Raw genomic sequence first — 20,369 nt, forward strand, 5'->3', positions numbered from 1 at the left:
AGCTGCAGGACAAAGACAAAGCAGAAGCCTGTAGCTGCGGAACAAAGTGTTGTTCTCTCAAGCACTATAAAATGAAGCCTTCAGAAATCACTCAATCTTGTCATTCCAAACAGTTTGATGCATTTGTGAAAAACAGTTGTCCTTGAAGTTTTCTTTCTTTCTTTCTTTTTTTTTTTTTTTAGCAGTGTACACCTTTTAAAACTGCAATTGAGTACTAAATAATGGATTAGTTTTGTTCCAAAGCAATATTTATTTTTCATGAAGATAAGAGGCATATTACATTTGCTATAGAAAATGCTATGAGAGGAAAAAGCTGCATGTTACCGATATGACAAAAAACATAAAAAACTCTACTTATGAAAGTGTTTTGCCCTATAAGAACATATTGAATAAAAGGCATTATTCCAGGTGAATGAGCCATGTGGAAATGTGGATTTATTAGGGTTTGTTTTGAAATGTAATTTGTGCAGTGAGCTTTTTATTCCTTTGATGGCTATCAAATAGATTTATTGGCTACAGGTTAGAAGTGCAGTAGATAACAGGTAACCAAAGGAGAAGTTTTAATAAAACTCTCAGGAAAGTCAAAGAAAAGTGAGTGAATATGCCTGCTTACATTTCAGCTAATAAATAAAAAGTGCAGATAGGACTTTAACTGAAAACCTTGCTGGTTATTGCAGCCTGGAAGGTTTATTGAAAATTGGGTAGAACACTCTAATTTTTTATATTTACAGCTACAATGTGAGCTGTTCAGGTTAGAGTGATGTAACATTCATTTTGACTTTGGTACAGAGAGCTGATGTTTTCACAGGAAACTTGCAAAGCAGTTATGAAGAGGAAGAGCATTCTTAATTATTAGTGTCTGCCTGAGCTAGTTCCGATTGTGTCCTGGGATTTTGGAGAACTGAACAATAGAGTATCTAATTTTACCACTCCCTCCTCAAGTGAAAACATCAGACACTTTTAGGAAAGTTTTAGAAGGTACATCTTCAATAAGCAGAGATCTTTCATCTCAAATAACTGGGAAGAATTGCACTACTTAAGAATAGTTGAACTTGGACCTGAGAGCACCATACTTAGAAATCTAAGTATATTTAGGTCACTCATCTGACACTAGGACTTCACTAGCCCTGTCACCCAAACTGGTGGTAGTTAGTAGGACCACAACTCACTGAAGAAATCTGCTTTCCTTTTAACTTTCAAGGCAATAAGAAAAATGTAGTTCTCTGTTAGCAGTCCCTGAGCTATCTGAATTTCGGTATTTCTCTCTTAAGCCTCTTGCTTTGGAGAATGATGATGAATCATTTCCTACTCCTGGAGTTAGTCTCCTTTAAAACAGACACGAAGGAAGCAGAGAGAAAAAAATTACTCTAAATGCCATTAACCAATGTCAAACAGTTTTCTATTAAACAGTAGGAGAGCAGGGCCAAACTCGTGTTACCACAATTGACAATTGGCTTCTTAAAGCAAACTCCACAGATTAAGAACCAGAACCCCTAAGACTGATTTTACTTGGTTCAGAAACAGGAAATCAGAACAGTGAGCAAGTATATGATTAGAAATTTACATTAATAAAATGGGATTTTTTTTATTGATACACAAAAGCTTTCAGGTTATAAATAATCTATGATGGCCTGCCAAACATAAAATGCCATTATAAATCCATGTCTATATTTCAAAAAGACAGGAACAAAAAAGCAAGATACATTAAATTAATTGGCATAGTTTGGAGAGTTCGAATCCATTATTAGATATGGATCCTATCAAATATTCCGCCTAGTTTCCAGTTATGTCGATGTTTCAATGTTCACTTTTTAAGTTCTCAGCTACCCGCATCTTTCAATGAACACCATCTGGAAAGGTTCATACAGAATCCCCATGCCATTCTTGAAAGGGTTTGCTTTTGCGGAGGGGTTTTGCAAAGAAAAACAATTCAAAATTCTGTTATAGCTTATACATTGTCTCTTGTGGGATTATAATAAGAAATCTTCTAAGTAAGTTTTTGAGATAGGTGTTAAATGAATAAGCATGCCTCAGCAAAATGCATAAAAAACACAATGATTTAATTTCTAAAGCACTTATATTATTATGGCATGGTTTTGGAGACAGGTTATTATGGTCCACATAGGTAGTGCTTCTCATGGAAAAAATGCTTTGGTATTGGCCTTTTCTCTGGAAACCATATATTTCCTTTTTCAATAATCAACTAAGATGTGTATGTAAGAAAGCCTCATCTTTTGATTTTTAATGTACAAGATGCCTTCTTTAAGAGAGCAAGACTCAAAATTGTTTTGTGTTTCAAAATTTAAAAATAAATTTATCTCCTAAATTTTCTAAAGACATGTTTCATATATTTGACCATCCCTTATTTTGGCAAAGGATTTTAAGAGTCTAACTCAAACATATGTAAGCTCTGGTGTACCTGGTTATATATACTGAAAAAACCATTTGATCTATATACACATAGACATGAATATGTTTCTCTGTGTGTGTGTGTATATATAACTTCAAACACTATTATTAAATGCAATCCTATATTCTTAGGTATAGAAGTTGATGATATACCTTTCTACTTGCCATGGCATTAACAAAGCAAGGCTGAGACTCAGCAACCACTTGTGTTCATTACATTGCAGGCTAGTAGTAAGTTTGGCTGCTGGTAGGAAAAGGGTCTCTTATCTCACCCTCCTTAAACTAAAGGTTCTTTCAGGCTTAATGTAAGTATGTGCACATTCTCTTATCGAGGTGGCCTTGAGCTGCAGATACAATCGCATCGTTCATGGTGATCCAACTGGATGTCAACCAGAGCCATGGCCTTAGCTCTGCCCTTCCTCTTGATGTGGCCAGGCTCAAACTGTAATACCTAGGACAAGAAGCACATCTCCTGTTAGAAAGCCTTTGGAGTTCAACTCAGTCAGATGCCACTTACTTATTACCTTTTTGACAACTAGTTCTTAGCCCTTTGAGAACCCAACAGAAACTATGGGCTTGCTATTAGAATGCACCCATTGCTATTAGAATGTACACATTTTTACAAATAATTGACTCCCTGAAGTGGAGGAATCAATTGATCCCAGAGTAATGCCTAGCGTTACCTATCTGAAGTACCCAGATGATTTCATGTGTCTTAGCAGGTATTTATTAATAGCTTTCTAAGGGCCTGCTTTGGGCCAAGTGTGGTTCCAAATATTATCATAAAGATCCTTCTGACCAAGGCATGTGTTATAGATGAATACAATTCTTGAGCATATTATTAGCATGGAGAGGAAAATGAATAAAATCATGAATACAATATGCTGGTATATCTAAATCTTTGGTTGAAGTAAAACATGTTGCCCTGGAGTTGCTGGCAAGATGGTCGAATAGGAACCAGCTCTGGTCTACAATTCCCAGCGAGATCAACGCAGAAGATGGGTAATTTCTGCATTTCTAACTGAGGTACCTAGTTCATCTCATTGGGCTGGTTAGACATTGGGTACAGCCCATGGAAGGTAAGCTGAAGCAGGGTGGGGTGTCATCTCACCTGGGAAGGGCAAGGGGTTGGGGGATCTCCCTCCCCCAGCCAAGGGAAGCCACAAGAGACTGTACCAGGAGGAATGGTGCACTCTAGTCCAGATACTGCACTTTTCCCATGGTCTTTGCAACTGGCAAACCAGGATATTTCCTCCAGTGCCTATGCCACCAGGGCCTTGGGTTTCAAGCACAAAACTGGGCAGCTGTTTGGGCAGACACCGAGCTATCTGCAGCAGTTTATTTTTCATACCCCAGTGGTGCCTGGAATACCAGTAAGACAGAACCATTCACTCCCCTGGAAAGGGGCTGAAGCCAGGGATCCAAGTAGTCTGGCTTGGCAGTTCCTACCCCCATGGAGCCCAGCTAGCTAAGATCCACTGGCTTGAAATTCTCCTGCCAGCACAGCAGTCTAAGAGTGACCGGGGATACTCCAAGCTTGGTGGGGGGAGGGGCGTCCGCCATTGCGGAGACTTGAGTAGGTGGTTTTACCCTCACAGCTTTGTATAAACAAAGCTGCTGGGAAATTTGAATGGGGCAGTGCCCACCACAGCCCAGCAAGGCCGCTGTGGCCAAACTGCCTCTCTAGATTCCTCCTCTCTGGGCAGGTCATTTCTGAAAGGCAGCAGCCCCAGTCAGGAACTTATAGATAAAACTCCCATGTCCCTGGGACAGAGAACCTGGGGGAAGGGGTGGCTGTAGGCGCAGCTTCAGCAGACTTAAATGTTCCTGCCTGGTGGCTCTGAAGAGAGCAGCAGATCTCCCAGCGCAGCAGATCTCCCAGCACAGCATTCGAGCTCTGGTAAGGGACAGGCTGCTTCCTCAAGTGGGTCCCTGACCCCTGTTTATCCTGACTGGGAGACACCTCCCAGTAGGCGCCAATAGACACTTCATACAGGAGAGCTGTGGCTGGCATCTGGTGGGTGCCCCTCTGGGACAATGCTTCCAGAGGAAGGAATAGGCAGCAATCTTTGCTTTTCGGCAGCCTCTGCTGGTGATACCCGGGTAAACAGGGTCTAGAGTGGAGCTCCAGCAAACTCCAGCAGACCTGCTTCAGAGAGGCCTGACAGTTAGAAGGAAAATTATCAAACAGAAAGGAATAGTATCAACATCAACACAAAGGACGTCCACTCAGAAACCCCATCTGAAGGTCAACAACATCAAAGACCAAAGGTAAATAAACCCACAAAGATGGGGAGAAACCAGCGCAGAAACACTGAAAATTCCAAAAACCAGAATGCCTCTTCTCAACCAAAGGATCACAACTCCTTGTCAGCAAGGGAAGAAAACCAGATTGAGAATGAATTTGAGGAATTGACAGAAGTAGCCTTCAGAAGGTGGGTAATAACAAACTCCTCCGAGCTAAAGAAGCATGTTCTAACCCAATACAAGAAGCTAAGAATCTTGAAAAAAGGTTAGATGAATTGCTAACTAGAATAATCAGTGTAGAGAAGAACACAAATGACCTGATGGAGCTGAAAAACGTAGGACGAGAACTTCGTGAAGCATACACAAGCTTCAATAGCCAAATTGATCAAGCAGAAGAAAGGATATCAGTGATTAAAGATCAAATTAAAGAAATAAAGTGAGAAGACAAGATTACAGAAAAAAGAGTGAAAAGAAACGAACAAAGCCTCCAAGAAATATGGGACTATGTGAAAAGACCAAATCTACGTTTCACTGGTGTACCTCAAAGTGACGGGGAGAATGGAACCAAGTTGGAAAACACTCTTCAGGATATTATCCAGGAGAATTTCCCCAATCTAGCAAGGCAGGCCAACATTCAAATTCAGGAAACACAGAGAACACCACAAAGATACTCCTCAAGAAGTGCAACCCCAAGACACATAATTGTCAGATTCACCAAGGTTGAAATGAAGGAAAAAATGTTAAGGGCAGCCAGAGAGAAAGGTCAGGTTACCCACAAAGGGAAGCTCATCAGACTAACAGCAGATCTCTTGGCAGAAACCCTACAAGCCAGAAGAGAGTGGGGGCCAATATTCCACATTCTTAAAGAAAAGAATTTTCAACCCAGAATTTCATATCCAGCCAAATTAAGCTTCATAAGCAAAGGAGAAATAAAATCCTTTACAGAGAAGCAAATGCTGACAGATTTTGTCACCACCAGGCCTGCCTTACAAAAGCTCCTGAAGGAAGCACTAAACATGGAAAGGAACAACTGGTACCATACACTGCAAAAACATCCCAAATTATAAAGACCATTGATGCTATGAAGAAACTGCATCACATAACGGGCAAAATAACCAGCTAGCGTCATAATGGCAGGATCTAATTCACACACAACATTAACGTTAAATGTAAATGGGCTAAATTCCCCAATTAAAAGACAGAGACTGGCAAATTGGATAAAGAGTCAAGACCCATCAGTGTGCTGTATTCAGAAGACCCATCTCACGTGAAAAGACACACATAGGCTCAAAATAAAGGGATGGAGGAAGTTTTACCAAGTAAATGGAAAACAAACAAACAAAAAAGCTGGGGTTGCAATCCTAGTCTCTGATAAAACAGACTTTAAACCAAAAAAGATCAAAAGAGACAAAGAAGGCCATTACATAATTGTAAAGGGATCAATGCAACATGAAGAGCTAACTATCCTAAATATACATGCACCCAATACAGGAGTACCCAGGTTCATAAAGCAAGTTCTTAGAGACCTACAAAGAGACTTAGACTCCTACACAATAATAGTGAGAGTCTAAATAATAAACAGACATTTTAACACCCCACTGTCAATATTAGGCAGATCAATGAGACAGAAAAGTAACAAGGATATCCAGGAGCTGAACTCATCTCTGGACCAAGCGGACCTAATAGATATCTACAGAACTTTCCACCCCAAATCAACAGAATATATATTCTTCTCAGTACTACATCACACTTATTTTAAAATTGACCACATAATTGTAAGTAAAACACTCCTCAGCAAATGCAAAAGAATGGAAATCATAACAAACAGTCTCTCAGACTACAGTGCAATCAATCTGGAACTCAGAATTAAGAAACTCGGCCGGGCGCGGTGGCTCAAGCCTGTAATCCCAGCACTTTGGGAGGCCGAGACGGGCGGATCACGAGGTCAGGAGATCGAGACCATCCTGGCTAATACGGTGAAACCCTGTCTCTACTTAAAAAAAATACAAAAAACTAGCCGGGCGAGGTGGCGGGCGCCTGTAGTCCCAGCTACTCGGGAGGCTGAGGCAGGAGAATGGCATAAACCCGGGAGGCGGAGCTTGCAGTGAGCTGAGATCCGGCCACTGCACTCCAGCCTGGGTGGCAGAGCAAGACTCCGTCTCAAAAAAAAAAAAAAAAGAAACTCACTTAAAACTGCAAACTAATGGAAACTGAACAACCTGCTCCTGAATGACTACTGGGTAAATAACAAAATGAAGGCAAAAATAAAGATGTTCTTTGAAACCAACGAGAACAAAGATACAACATACCAGAATCTCTGGGGCATATTTAAAGTAGCATGTAGAGGGAAATTTATAGCACTAGATACCCACAAGAGAAAGCAGGAAATACCTAAAATCAACACCCTAACATCACAATTAAAAGAACTAGAGAAGCAAGAGCAAACAAATTCAAAAGCTAGCAGAAGACAAGAAATTACTAAGATCAGAGCAGAACTGAAGGAGATAGAGACACAAAAAACCCTTTAAAGAAATCAATGAATCCAGGAGCTGGTTTTTGAAAAGATCAACAAAATAGATACACTGCTAGCCAGACTAATAAAGAAGAAAAGAGAGAAGAATCAAAGATGCAATAAAAAATGATAAAAGGGATATCACCACTGATTCTATAGTAATACAAACCATCATCAGAGAATACTATAAACATCTCTATGCAAATAAACTAGAAAATCTAGAAGAAATGGATAAATTCCTGGACACATATGTTAACTGTATGGACCTTGGGGGACTGAACAAAAGGGGGCAAATGCAGGAATAAAAGACAAATACAAAAGAATATGTTTGGAAGTAGGGGTCAGGGGGCACCTTGCCTCTACTGGACAAGGGCCCTGAGCTTTACACAGCCCTCTGTATTTATTAGGCAAAAGAGATAGCGAGAAGGTGGGTGGAAGAAGAGGTCAGCTGCTAGGTCCAGAGTAGGTTTGCAAGACTGCATTCCACAAACAATAGGCTCTAGATGTCCCAGCAGATAACCTCAAGGAGCCAGTGCCAGGGAGTGACGGCCCTCAGTAAACCTTCTAGGACAGGCACAGAAGTAAGTTTGCCCACATTCTGTATTCATGATAAACAGTTTGCTGTTTGATCAAGTAGCCTCCAGTGGAATGCTTAGTTGGTCACGATCCCTTTGGCCTTTTTGGCTCCTAACACACATACACCCTCTCAAGACTAAACCAGGAAGAAGTCGAATCCCTGAATAGACCAATAACAAGTTCTAAAATTGAGGCAGTAATTGACAGCCTACCAACCAAAAAAGTCCAGGACCGGATGGATTCATAGCCGAATTCTACCAGAGGTACAAAGAGGAGCTGGTACCATTCCTTTTGAAACTATTCCAGATAATAGAAAAAGAGGGAATCCTCTCTAACTCATTTTATGAGGCCAGCATCATCCTGATACCAAAACCTGGCAGAGACACAACAAAAAAAAGAAAATTTCAGACCAATATCCCTGATGAACATCGATGTGAAAATCCTCAATAAAATACTGGCAAACAAAATCCAGCAGCATATCAAAAAATTTATCTACCATGATCAAGTTGGCTTCATCCCTGAGATGCAAGGCTGGTTCAAAATACACAGATCAATAAATGTAATCCGTCACATAAATAGAACCAATGACAAAAACCACATGGTTATCTCAATAGATGCAGAACAGGCCTTTGTCAAAATTCAACAGCTCTTCATGCTAAAAACTCTCCATAAACTAGGTATCAATGGAACATATCTCAAAATAATAAGACCTATTTCTGACAAACCCACAACCAATATCATACTGTATGGGCAAAAACTGGAAGCATTCCCTTTGAAAACCGGCACAAGACAAGGATGCCCTCTTTCCCCACTCCTATTCAACATAGTATTGGAAGTTCTGGCCAGGGCAATCAGGCAAGAGAAAGAAATAAAGTGTATTCAAATAGGAAGAGAGGAAGTCAAATTGTCTCTGTTTGCAGATGACATGATTGTATATTTAGAAAACCCCATTGTCTCAACCCAAAAACTGAGTAAGCTGATAAGCAACTTCAGCAAAGTCTCAGGATACAAAATCAAAGTGTAAAAAATCACAAGCATTCCTATACACCAATAATAGACAAACAGAGAGCCAAATCATGAGTGAACTCTCATTCATGACTGCTACAAAGAGAATAAAATACCTAGGAATAAAACTTACAAAGGATGTGCAGGAATTCTTCAAGGAGAACTACAAACCACTGCTCAAGGAAATAAGAGAGAACACAAACAAATGAAAAAACATTCCATGCTCATGGATAGTAAGAATCATGAAAATGGCCATACTGCCCAAAGTAATTTGTAGATTCAGTGCTACCCTCATCAAGCTACCATTGACTTTCTTCCAAGAATTGGAAAAAGCTACTTTAAATTTCATATGGAACCAAAAAGAGCCCGCATAGCCAAGACAATCCTAAGCAAAAAGAACAAAGCTGGAGGCATCATGCTACCTGACTTAAAAGTATACTATAAGGCTACAGTAATCAAAACTGCATGGTACCAGTACCAAAACAGATATATAGACCAATGGAACAGAACAGAGGCCTCAGAAATAATACCACACACCTACATCCATCTGATCTTTGACAAACCTGACAAAAACAAGCAATGGAAAAAGGATCCCCTATTTAATAACTGGTGTTGGGAAAACTGGCTAACCATATGCAGAAAGCTGAAACTGTATCCCTTCCTTACACCTTATACAAAAGTTAACTCAAGATGAATTAAAGACTTAAATGTAAGACCTAAAACCATAAAAACCCAGAAAAAAACCTAGGCAATACAATTCAGGACATAGGCATAGGCAAAGACTTCATGACTAAAACACCAAAAGCAATGGCAACAAAAGTCAAAATAGACAAATGGGACCTGATTAAAGAGCCCCTGCACAGCAAAAGAAACTATCATCAGAGTGAACAGGTAACCTGCAGAATGGGAGAAAATTTTTGCAATCTGTCCTTCTGGCCAAGAGCTAATATCCAGAATCTACAAAGAACTTAAACAAATTTACAGGAAAAAAACAAACAACCCCATCAAAATATGGGCAAAGGATATGAGCAGACAATTCTCAAAAGAAGACATTTATGCAGCCAAGAAACACATGAAAAAAACCTCATCATCATTGGTCGTTAGAGAAATGCAAAGCAAAACCACAGTGACATATCATCTCATGCTAGTTAGAATGGTGATCACTAAAAGGTCAGGAAACAACAGATGCTGGAGACGATGTGGAGAAATAGGAACGCCTTTCCACTGCTGGTGGGAATGTAAATTAGTTCAACCATTGTGGAAGACAGTTTGGTGATTCCTCATGGATCTAGAACCAGAAATACCATTTGACCCAGCAATCCCATTACTGGGTATATACCCAAAGGAATATAAATCATTCTGCTATAAAGACACATGGCATACATATGTTTACTGTGGCACTGTTCACAATAGCAAAGACTTGGAACCAACCCAAATGCCCATCAATGATAGACTGGATAAAGAAAATGTGATACATACACACCATGAAATACTATGCAGCCATAAAAAGCATGAGTTTATGTCCTTTACAGAGACATGGATAAAGTTGGAAATTATCATTCCCAGCAAACTGACACGGGAACAGAAAACCAAACACCACATGTTCTCACTTGTAAGTGGGAGGTGAACAATGAGAACACATGGCCACAGGGAGGGGAACATCACACACCAGGGCCTGTTGAGGGGTGCAGGACTAGGGAAGGGATAGCATTAGGAGAAATACCTAATGTAGACGGCTGGTTGATGGGTGTAGCAAACCACCATGGTATGTGTATACCTACGTAACAAACCTGCAAGTTCTGCACATGTATCCCAGAACTTAAAGTATTAAAAAAACAAACAAAAAAAACACGTTGCCCTGATGAAGATCATTAGTGGCCATAAATAAGTAAAATGTGTTTTATGTTTTTATATATTTGTTAACATAATATCCTTTACAATTTAAAACAAATCAGGTTCCACTAAAGTCATTGTATATTAATACCTGTGTATCAATACAGCATTTTGTAAATTAATAAGTATATCATTAATTTTTAAATTTCTAAGTTTAAACATAATTTCTTAAATTAGTACTTTAAACAGAAGCCAACCCTTCTTTCCTTCAGTGGCCTTCATTTAGTGAAACATTAGCTATTACATAGACATATACTTGGTAAAATTCCATACTTGTTTTCTAATATACTACATATTCAGATTAATATATTATTTACTTTATGTTCTTAGATTCCTGTTAGCCTTTATTTTTGATTTTGTCCTATTTTCCTTTTAGATTCTAAACTTGGTCATGGCACCATCAAACAATTCTGTAGCATTTTACAGTTTTTGATAATTTGCACAGGCACGATTTTTTTTCTTTTTACCCTCAGACAAGTCTTTCACATAGTGGAAAAGGTATCATTATGCCCACTTTATGCTGAGATTCTAAAGGAGGATAAGTACCTTGTCCAGGGTCTTCCCCCGACTTGGACCTGGGACCAGGACCTGGGATCAGGACATTTAGGCTCCTAGCATATTCTGACTTGAGGCCTCTCTAACATGCCTTCACTTTACTTTTGTGTCTCAAGGGTGTGTCTGGTTCCCCATGTGAACGGGCAGGGAGACCTGTGATGCTTTGTTTGAACTTTTGTCCTAGGTGAAGGTTAGATGCCTAGAGTCCCCTGCACTCATGCATCACGGTCTGCACAATCCTTTCATCTAAATGATAGTAATTTCATCTAACAGAAAGAAATTTTGCCATGCTGTTCCACAGACGGTGCAGTGAGGCAGAGAATAAATCACTGCATTCGTTTAATGTTCAATCAAGTTAGGGCACTCTGCTGATGCAGAATGGAAGATGGAGATCTGTTTGTAGCAAAACTTCAAAAGGCTTGTGAGTACAAAGTTGGCAGGGGGTGGAGGAAGGAATACCCTAAGAAAGTTCTTTAGGGAGACAAAGTGTCAGAAATTTTGATATTGGTAAAGCTAGTCCAAAGGCCAGTTTTGAGAGTTGGCCAGTTTTGAGAGTTGATTCTATTATCATCTTCTCTTGCAATTCTATTGCACTTACAATAGGTGCCTTGGAAGGGGTTGGGGTTTGGATTCCCATAGCTTTGCCAAGAATTTCTCCAACATGAATTAGCTGCTATTTTCCAAGACTATCTGGCCTGTAAAAGAGATTTGAGAACTAGGGGATGCAGGAGAGGGAAATTATTCCTAAGAAGCTGAGCACATGATAAATATTCCTTGTTCAAAGACTGTTATCAAGGCCTAATAATTGGTGATGACTGGCCCCTGTAAAATCACAGTTCTGTCGATTTGCTTTCTCATTTGATGGCAAATAAAAGTGTGTGCTTTGGGATGAGAGCAAGAGCCTGGGCAGTTTTTCTAACTGGTCTTCTGATTGTTCAGGGATTTTCTCTGTGTTTTATATTAAGCAACGTGAGCACGGTATATGTGTGTTTTGCTGATAAGAAGAGAAGAATGAATTGGCAGATACTTTTTCCCAGACAAGACAGGAAAGCACTATTTGAACAAAGTGGAAATTGGACTGCCTTACTGGATGATCACAGCACTGATGTTCAAAGCTTTCAGATCATGTAATAGTCTTAGGTTCAGGTACACAGCACTGAAAGGAGGAAAAAAGCAAGGCTGATTTGAGGGCATGTAGAAAAATGAAAAGCCTTTATCTGGGAAAGCAAACTGGCTGGTTGTAGGTTACCTGGTCACCTTTAAAGGGAAGGAGCACTGACTTAATTATAGGAGCTGAATAGGTACCTTGTTAATAGGTACCCTCACATAGCACTTCCTTATTTTCTGAGCTATGATTCACAGCTGCAAGCACACAACTGGAAATAACAAATCCACGGGGGGGCAACCAGCTGTTTCTTAACACCTATGGGTGCAAATGGGGATCTTGACTCCTCTCCATCCTGGAAAACCACACAAAGCCAGGGAAACCTGATGTCTACTAAATGGAGTGTGACTGAGCCAACTGGGTTTCATACCACTGTACAAAATCAAAGATGCTCAGTTTTGCAAATTACCTCATCACAAAATATACTTAATTACAGTTACTCACCTTGTTGCCAATAAGCCTCTGAATAAATCTTCACCATAAAGCTATTTACACTAATAAAATAATACCAGGCAGAAAAGCTATCTCCTGAGTCAGGTTCTTTATATTGGGAATATAAAAAAAGGCTGTTAAGGCCTTGTAACAGTTCTCAAATTAATGGCTGACACAGGAACACAAGTACATATTTCAGGACAAATGCATTATATAAACCCAAATCATTAAGAGTTTAAGATTCTTCCTTTTTTTTTTTTTTTTTTTTTGAGATGGAGTTTCACTCTTCTTGCCCAGGCTAGAGTGCAATGGTGTGATGCCGGCTCACTGCAATCTCCACCTTCCAGGTTCAAGTGATTCTCCTGCCTCAGCCTCCCAAGTAGTTGGGATTACAGGCACGTGCCACCATGCCCAGCTAATTTTTGTATTTATGGTAGAGATGGGGTTTCGCCATGTTGATCAGGCTGGTCTTGAACTCCTGACCTCAGGTGATCCACCTGCCTCAGTCTCCCAAAATGCTGGGATTACAGGCATGAGCCACTGCGCCCGGCCTCTTCCTAATTTCTAAAGCAGGCTGTATTCAGCACACACAGTTTCTTAAGGAAAAAAAAAGCTTCTCTTTTGACCTCTTTCATGCTTATAGCCTTTATAAAAAATGTACACAGAGTCAATATTTTTAAGGGATGCTAGTGAATTATTCTGAAATCTAAGTGACAAGCAAAATATTTGTACAAGCAAAAATATCTTGAGAAGGGATAACATATTATTTTCTCCCTGAGTAATTACTCAACCTGCAGGCAATAATCACAGCAGTGGCTGGCACTGTAACAGAAGGATGGATATCAAGTCCCAAGACACAGTACTCAGTTAAAAAGACATAAATGACAAACAGCTCAACACTATTATACTAAGAAGTTAAGCTTGAAGGTGACAAAAAGCTGGGTTATAGTGGGGTTTATAACATGCTCATGAATTTTGAAAATGCAATCATGGCATCTGTGCATACTTACTTCAAATAGACGCTTTCTGTGAGACTCTAGGGTTACTATGAGGTGTACTCAGTTGCAATTTTAACTTTACAGAACTAAATAGTTAAATGATTTTGACAGCACATTAGAGGATTAATGACTACATGTTCAGCCTACCCATTGCAAAAAACATAATGGAAAGCCTGGCTGGGCACTAAATTTCAGAGAATGGCATTAGCATTGGGTATCATTCATGACACAGATGGGCCTTGTCTGCTTGGGGAGTACCTTGCCCCATGTGGCAAGTTTGCTGCTTTGGGAGGAAGGCCTGATGTGAAGCTAGATTGAGAAGGGAGAGGGTGTGCACAGTTTGTAATACTTAAACAAGGAGTTCACTAACTTGTAAGTGAGTCATCAGGGAAGAAATGTAATCAGAACTGAGAAAGCCAGACCAGGCTCTTATTTAATTCCACCCACATCTGTCTTGTACTTTATAGTCTTCAGATGCCTTCCTTCACCCAGTATCCCCAGGTGGTAAGAAGCACAGGTGTTATCATTGCCATTGTCAAGATGAGTGAATTAACTTTTTTACAAGGAGTCTATAAACATTTACTGTTCCAGATCATATCTTTATTCTTTTTGCATTTACCTAGCATTTCAACCACCAATTTGTTTTTATTCCTTACACAATTTCAGTAAGATAAGATTTCGGGGGCAGGATAAAGTTTAACAACAGATAATGAATATGATGTAATTTCAGGCTTGCCTGGGAACTCAGAATTGTAGGTTATTATGGGGATTAAGTGAGGAAATCTGAGGCCCTGGAAGTTTTAAGTGGCTGGTCCTCAGTTGCCCCTCCACATGGCAAAGCTGGAACCGGAATCCACATCTTTTCTAGTCCTGCCATTTTTCTGCTCTATTGCCCTCTCTTGGTAGGAAGACATCACAGATCATGAGGCCTCACTCAAAGGTGGAGAAAGGACAAGAGTCAGAGAGACTCCACAAGTTCTAGCTATGTGGTTTCCAAAAAAAAAAGAGAAAAGAGATTTTCTTGACTTTTGTTATGGTTGGGTATAATCATGACCCAAAAACTCCCTCCCTATTGCTAGAGAATGAAAACTCCTTGCACAAAATGTGTTTTCTGTTCCTTTGGTCTCAATTTGAAAATTTAGGTAATTTTTTTTTTCAATAACAGATGTTTCAAACATGTAAAAACAAAGTACTATTCTTTTACCTCAAGCCTGAAGGTCAACGGTATATTACTCTAACCTCATGCTTCATGTATAAATACAGATGCTCCTTGACTTATGATGGGGCTATATCCTGATAAACCCACTGGAGGTTAAAATATCTTAAGTTGAAAATGCACTAATAACCGCCATAAACCCACTGAAAGATTTAAAAAAAAAATCTAAATCTAACCATCATTAAGTTGAGGATAATCTTTACCTATTTATTGATACATCTCCTAACTCTTAAACTGTGATAAAATGCAAATGTTTAATACAAAATTCTACCTTAAAATAAGAAAAAGTCATTTTTTTTTCATTTGTCCAGATATGTACATGATTCTAGATGCTATAAATGTGCCAGAATCAGAGACAGGTCTAGGCTTGTGCCATTCAATAAGGTAGTCATGGCCTTGTGTGGTGATGTAAATTTCAATTAGTTAAAACTAAATGAAATTAAACATTTAGTTTCTATTTGTGCTACACACATTTCAAGCGCCTAATAGCCACATGTTGCTAGTGACTACCATATAGAACAGTGCAAATACAGGTTATTCCTATCACTGCTTAAAGTTCTATTAGATAGTGCAGGTGGTTATGTCAAGAATCCTGACAAAATTATGAGAGGAAGAACAGAGAAAATTAACATCTATCTTTATCTCTCTGATGCTCCCTATGTTTTTGGCTGTTGACCAAATGGATACAGCCAAGGCACCAAATCATGAAAAACAGTGAGTATTAATTTAATAGGTAACTATATTTTTAGGGAATATCCTGTTCCTTCATTATACACTATCAAGAGAAGAGAACTGAAATAATAGTTTCTTCTAATTGTCTACACAATATGTTTTTCTGGAATCCTCCATTTAACATAAATCATGACCCAAAGTATCCTTTATATCCTGTGATGGGGTTCAGGACACTGTACTCCCAAATATTTTAAGCTGAAGGAATTTGAGAAAACAAGAAAAGCACAAAGATCACTCTGACCTTCCCCTCACCCTCCATCCTGAAGGAGGTCATAAAACCTAGGATTTTCTGACCTTCCCATGTAGCAAGTCATAAGACCCTCATGGGAGAGGTGCCCCTGTTATACCAAGAATAAAGAAGAATTCCCCCCACCTTTTTGTCTGAGATGTGGTCTCACTCTGTCACACAGGCTAGAGTACAGCTGCATGATCATGACTTGCTGCAACCTTGAATTCCTGAGCTCAAGCAATTCTCCTACCTCAGCCTCCCAAGTAGCTCAGACCACAGACACATCCTCCACACTTGGCTACTTAAAAATAATTCCTTTTTCTATTTATTATTTATTTATTTTTTGTAGAGATGGGGGTCTCGCTATGTTAACCTAGTTAATCTTGAACTCATAGCCTCAAGGGATCATCCCACCTTGGCCTCTCAAAGTGCTGAGATTACAGGCATGAGCCACTGCTCCTGGCCTAAGAATCCTTATCTCCAAAGACAAAGGTAGAACAAAGAAGAATCTGAACAAACAGGCCTTGCTAATTTTCCCCAGTTTATTACCATTAGATCATACACTGCCCTATCATATTTCTCCACAACTATCCACACTTTATCAAACTTACTGTAAAAAATTATCAGGTTGAATTGCTTTTTTGGGTCTTTATTTCCTTACCAAGGCCTCTATGTCATGTAAAACATATTCAATAAATGAGTACCCTTTTCCTTTGTTATTCTGTCTTTTGTTATAGTGGCCTCAGCCATGAACCTAGGAAGGGTAGAAGAAAAGGCATTTTTCCTACGCTATATCTAGTATATTCCAAGAAGCATTGAATGATTATAAAGAAAGAGGAAAAATACTTCAACAGGGTACCTACAAACTTTCGAGAGCAAGAAATAATAAAGATAGTCACATTTTACTGCACAGTGAAAACTGCTCAAAACCCTACAGGAGAACTAATATGACCCGTGAAAAAAACCAATGATATTAGCTTCACTAGGAGCTTTCCAGTTTCCCAGATTTAAATTCCTTAAGGTGGAGCACTGAAATATTTGTGGAGAATCACACAAGCCTGTTATGTGACAAGGTCTCATTACCCCCTTAAGGGTGCTCATCTTTCACAGAAACTCATTTCACATCTCATCAGTTGCAACCATGAGCTGGGGAAACTGGTTTCTCATTTCTCAGAGGTAAGAATACAGACACAGAACTCAGAATAAAGGACTAGAATTTTTCCCTAATGAGACTAGGCTCAAGCAACCCCCACTTCTGGAAATGGAACAAGCCTTTTGCTATTTCCCACAGGGCACCTGGCAGTGATAATTGTGACACATCTCAAAGGTATTTCAGGAGTCTCAGGGGCATATGACAGGAGTGTTTGTTCCAGGTAAGCAGTTACCGGCTGGTGATGGATGTTTATTTTTCCTTTTGTCCAGCACTTGGCAGAGTGATTTTATAGAGCTCTGCAGAGTTCTAGAAGTAAAAATACTAGGACACATGTCTTAAAGAGATGCTTTAGATACAGTTTCAAAGGATGCCAATGTTTCAAACCCACTCATGCTACAGAAAAAAGAGATCAAGAGTTTTCCCCTCTACACATTAACTGAGAACAGAAATTTGCAAGTAATGGTTATTGTGTGGAGAGACAAGAAAGGAACTAAGAGGAGGAGGGTAGCCAGGCCTTCAGTGTTCTTCAGAACCAACTGGCTGCGAGGCAAGGGTCTTTGGGGGTCTGTGGTTCACTCTGCTGTTCCCACAATAAGTAATTTTTAAAATCAAGCTAAAACTTCTATCTGAGCATAGAGTCAAGATAAAAATAAAGCACTCCACAAATACATCAAAGTCCTGACCTCGAATGTTCTTCCTCACAGTTACTACTAGGTAGAGACCTTGTCACTTCCTAGATTATTTTAACTACAACCTGATTACTGCATTCTGCATTTATCCTCGGGGTATGACTAAAGGCTATAAAATTCAGGTTCGTAGAAGTGAAGGACAACATCCAATCTAGAGTTCATCAGTTCATACAAAAATAAAACACAATGAACATAGATGGGATAGCATTCTCTAGATATGAGAACATTTTTTTTCCTTTGACAACAGTGGGGTGGAGTAAGCAATTCCTATGACTAAGAAAATATGTTCCATGTAGGTCTAAAATAATGTTTCCCTGTCTGAAGTAAGTATGGTCATGGTGGCACAATTTCCTACATTTTCTGAGTTGAAAATATCAATTATTACATACTAATTTTTGTTTAATCCAGAAGTTACTGCCTAACTTATCATGACTTTTGTATTGTTTTCAGAACAAAAATCAAAACCAAAACAACAATGATACCAGAAAAACCTCCAAAAAACAGTTTTACAAAGCTGGAGATGTTGTTTAGAGAGAACTACCCATTCCTTTGTTGTGGTGGACACTTTTTAAAAATTATTATTATACTTTAAGTTGTGGGATACATGTGCAGAACGTGCAGGCTTGTTACATAGGTATGCACGTGCCATGGTGGTTTGCTGCACCCATCAACCTGTCACCTACCTTAGATATTTCTCCCCCAACCCCCAACTCACCAACAGTCCCTGGTGTGTGATGTTCCCTTCCCTGTGTCCCTGTGTTCAACTCTCACTTATGAGTGAGAACATGTGGTGTTTGGTTCTCTGTTCCCGTGTTAGTTTGCTGAGAATGATGGTTTCCAACTTCATCTGTGTCTCTGCAAAGGACATAAACTCATCCTTTTTTATGGCTGCCAAGTATTCCATGGTGTATATGTGCCACATTTTCTTTATCCAGTCTATCACTGATGGACATTTGGGTTGGTTCCAACTCTTTGCTATTGTGAATAGTGTGAATACTGCTGCAATAAACATATGTGTGCATGTGCCTTTATAGCAGAATGATTTATAATCCTTTGGGTATATAGCCAGTAATGGGATTCCTATGGACACTGATGGAGAGCAACTCAAACAATAATTCCTAACAATAATGTTTGCTTCATATTTTAGCTTATATTTTAAAACATATTTCTGCATGATGTTTAACATCTTGCAAAATATATTTCATATGCATTATTTCATTTGGCCCTAAGAGCAACTCTGGAAGGGCTTATCTGATATATTAATTTCTCAGTCCCATTTCACATATGTGAAAACTGAGTCTAAACTTCAGTAACTTGCATGTGTTCCCACAATAATAAAGTAATTAGAGCTGCTGTGTATGTCATAGAACAGCTCTAACTCCTCTTCAGTCTACTCTCTCTCTCCATATATAAATATATATATTTATATATATATTTATAAATTTTTTTTTTTGAGATAGAGTTTCTCTCTTTCACCCAGACTGGAGTGCAGTGGCACAATCTCAGCACACTGCAACCTCTGCCTCCTGGGTTCAAGTGATTCTCCTGCCTCAGCCTCCTGAGCAGCTGGGATTACAGGTGTCTGCCACCATGCCTGGCTAATTTTTGTATTTTTAGTAGAGAACGGGGTTTCGCCGTGTTGGCCAGTCTGGTCTTGAACTCCTGACCTCAGGTGATCCACCCACTTCGGCCTCCCAAAGTGCTAGGATTACAGGCGTGAGCCACTGCACCCAGCCTATATTTTATGCACTAAAGTGCTATATATTACTAGTAATAAGAAAAAACATAGACCCTGGAACTAGTGGATTGGACCTATAGTCCTGGCTCTGTGATTTACTGACCAGGCCATGCTGGCCAACTTACTGATCCTCCTAGGGCTCAGTTTACTCACCTATAAAAAAAAGAATAAAAATAGTAACATTTTTACAATATTGTTGATGGGGTGCTAAATGAGCTAATGATTACTTACAATAGTGTTTGTCAAGCAATAAATGCCATTATTACTATTATTAAGGTTATTGCGCTCTTTAGGTTTTTGTTCCTCCTATAGTCTTATATTTACTTTTGTTTATTTTTGCATAATCCAAGAGCTGATTCCCTGAGTAGCACTTAATAATAGTTAGAATAAACAGAGCATTTCCAGTTGAAACATACTTCATATTTAAAAAATAAAAAGATCTTTGACAATTTATATTTTGCTATCTTTATTGTGCCAAATTTATTAAATGACATAATTGAATTAAGGTTTTGCTTATTAGATATTGCAGTCATATCCTGTAAATGAATAACATCGTATTTCTTTTTCTTTTCTGTCTTTCTGCTAGGAGGTCAAGTAAGTTCTAAAGTTACTATATCACATATTTGATTATATATTCTAACAAGGTTGTTGTTGATCCACATGGTGTATTGTTCGAATTAGAATAAACAGTGACTTCATCAGGATGGGATTAACCTGTCGTCAGGGCACCTGGCTTGGCAAACCTAATGTGGGTAGAATTTCTGCTCCTAATCAAACCCTGGCTGGGTGCCCTTGTGCAGTGAGCAACCTGAACAACTGT

The 20,369-nt window shown here is 39.2% G+C and overlaps 1 protein-coding gene across 2 annotated transcripts in view; it reads right to left on the minus strand.

Moving 5' to 3' along the window:
• Nucleotides 1–230: 230 nt before the first annotated feature.
• Nucleotides 231–20,369, minus strand: part of PDGFD (platelet derived growth factor D) — a 254,037-nt gene continuing 233,898 nt past the window's right edge. For both annotated transcript variants that reach the window (XM_033204478.1, XM_033204477.1), the window contains exon 7: nucleotides 231–2,860. In XM_033204478.1, coding sequence (XP_033060369.1) covers nucleotides 2,735–2,860 — 126 coding nt within the window. In that variant the 3' untranslated portion in view covers nucleotides 231–2,734. The remainder of the gene's footprint in view (nucleotides 2,861–20,369) is intronic.

The sequence above is a fragment of the Trachypithecus francoisi genome, unplaced genomic scaffold (genome assembly GCF_009764315.1).
Source record: "Trachypithecus francoisi isolate TF-2019V2 unplaced genomic scaffold, Tfra_2.0 Lachesis_group8, whole genome shotgun sequence".
Taxonomy (NCBI): domain Eukaryota; kingdom Metazoa; phylum Chordata; class Mammalia; order Primates; family Cercopithecidae; genus Trachypithecus; species Trachypithecus francoisi.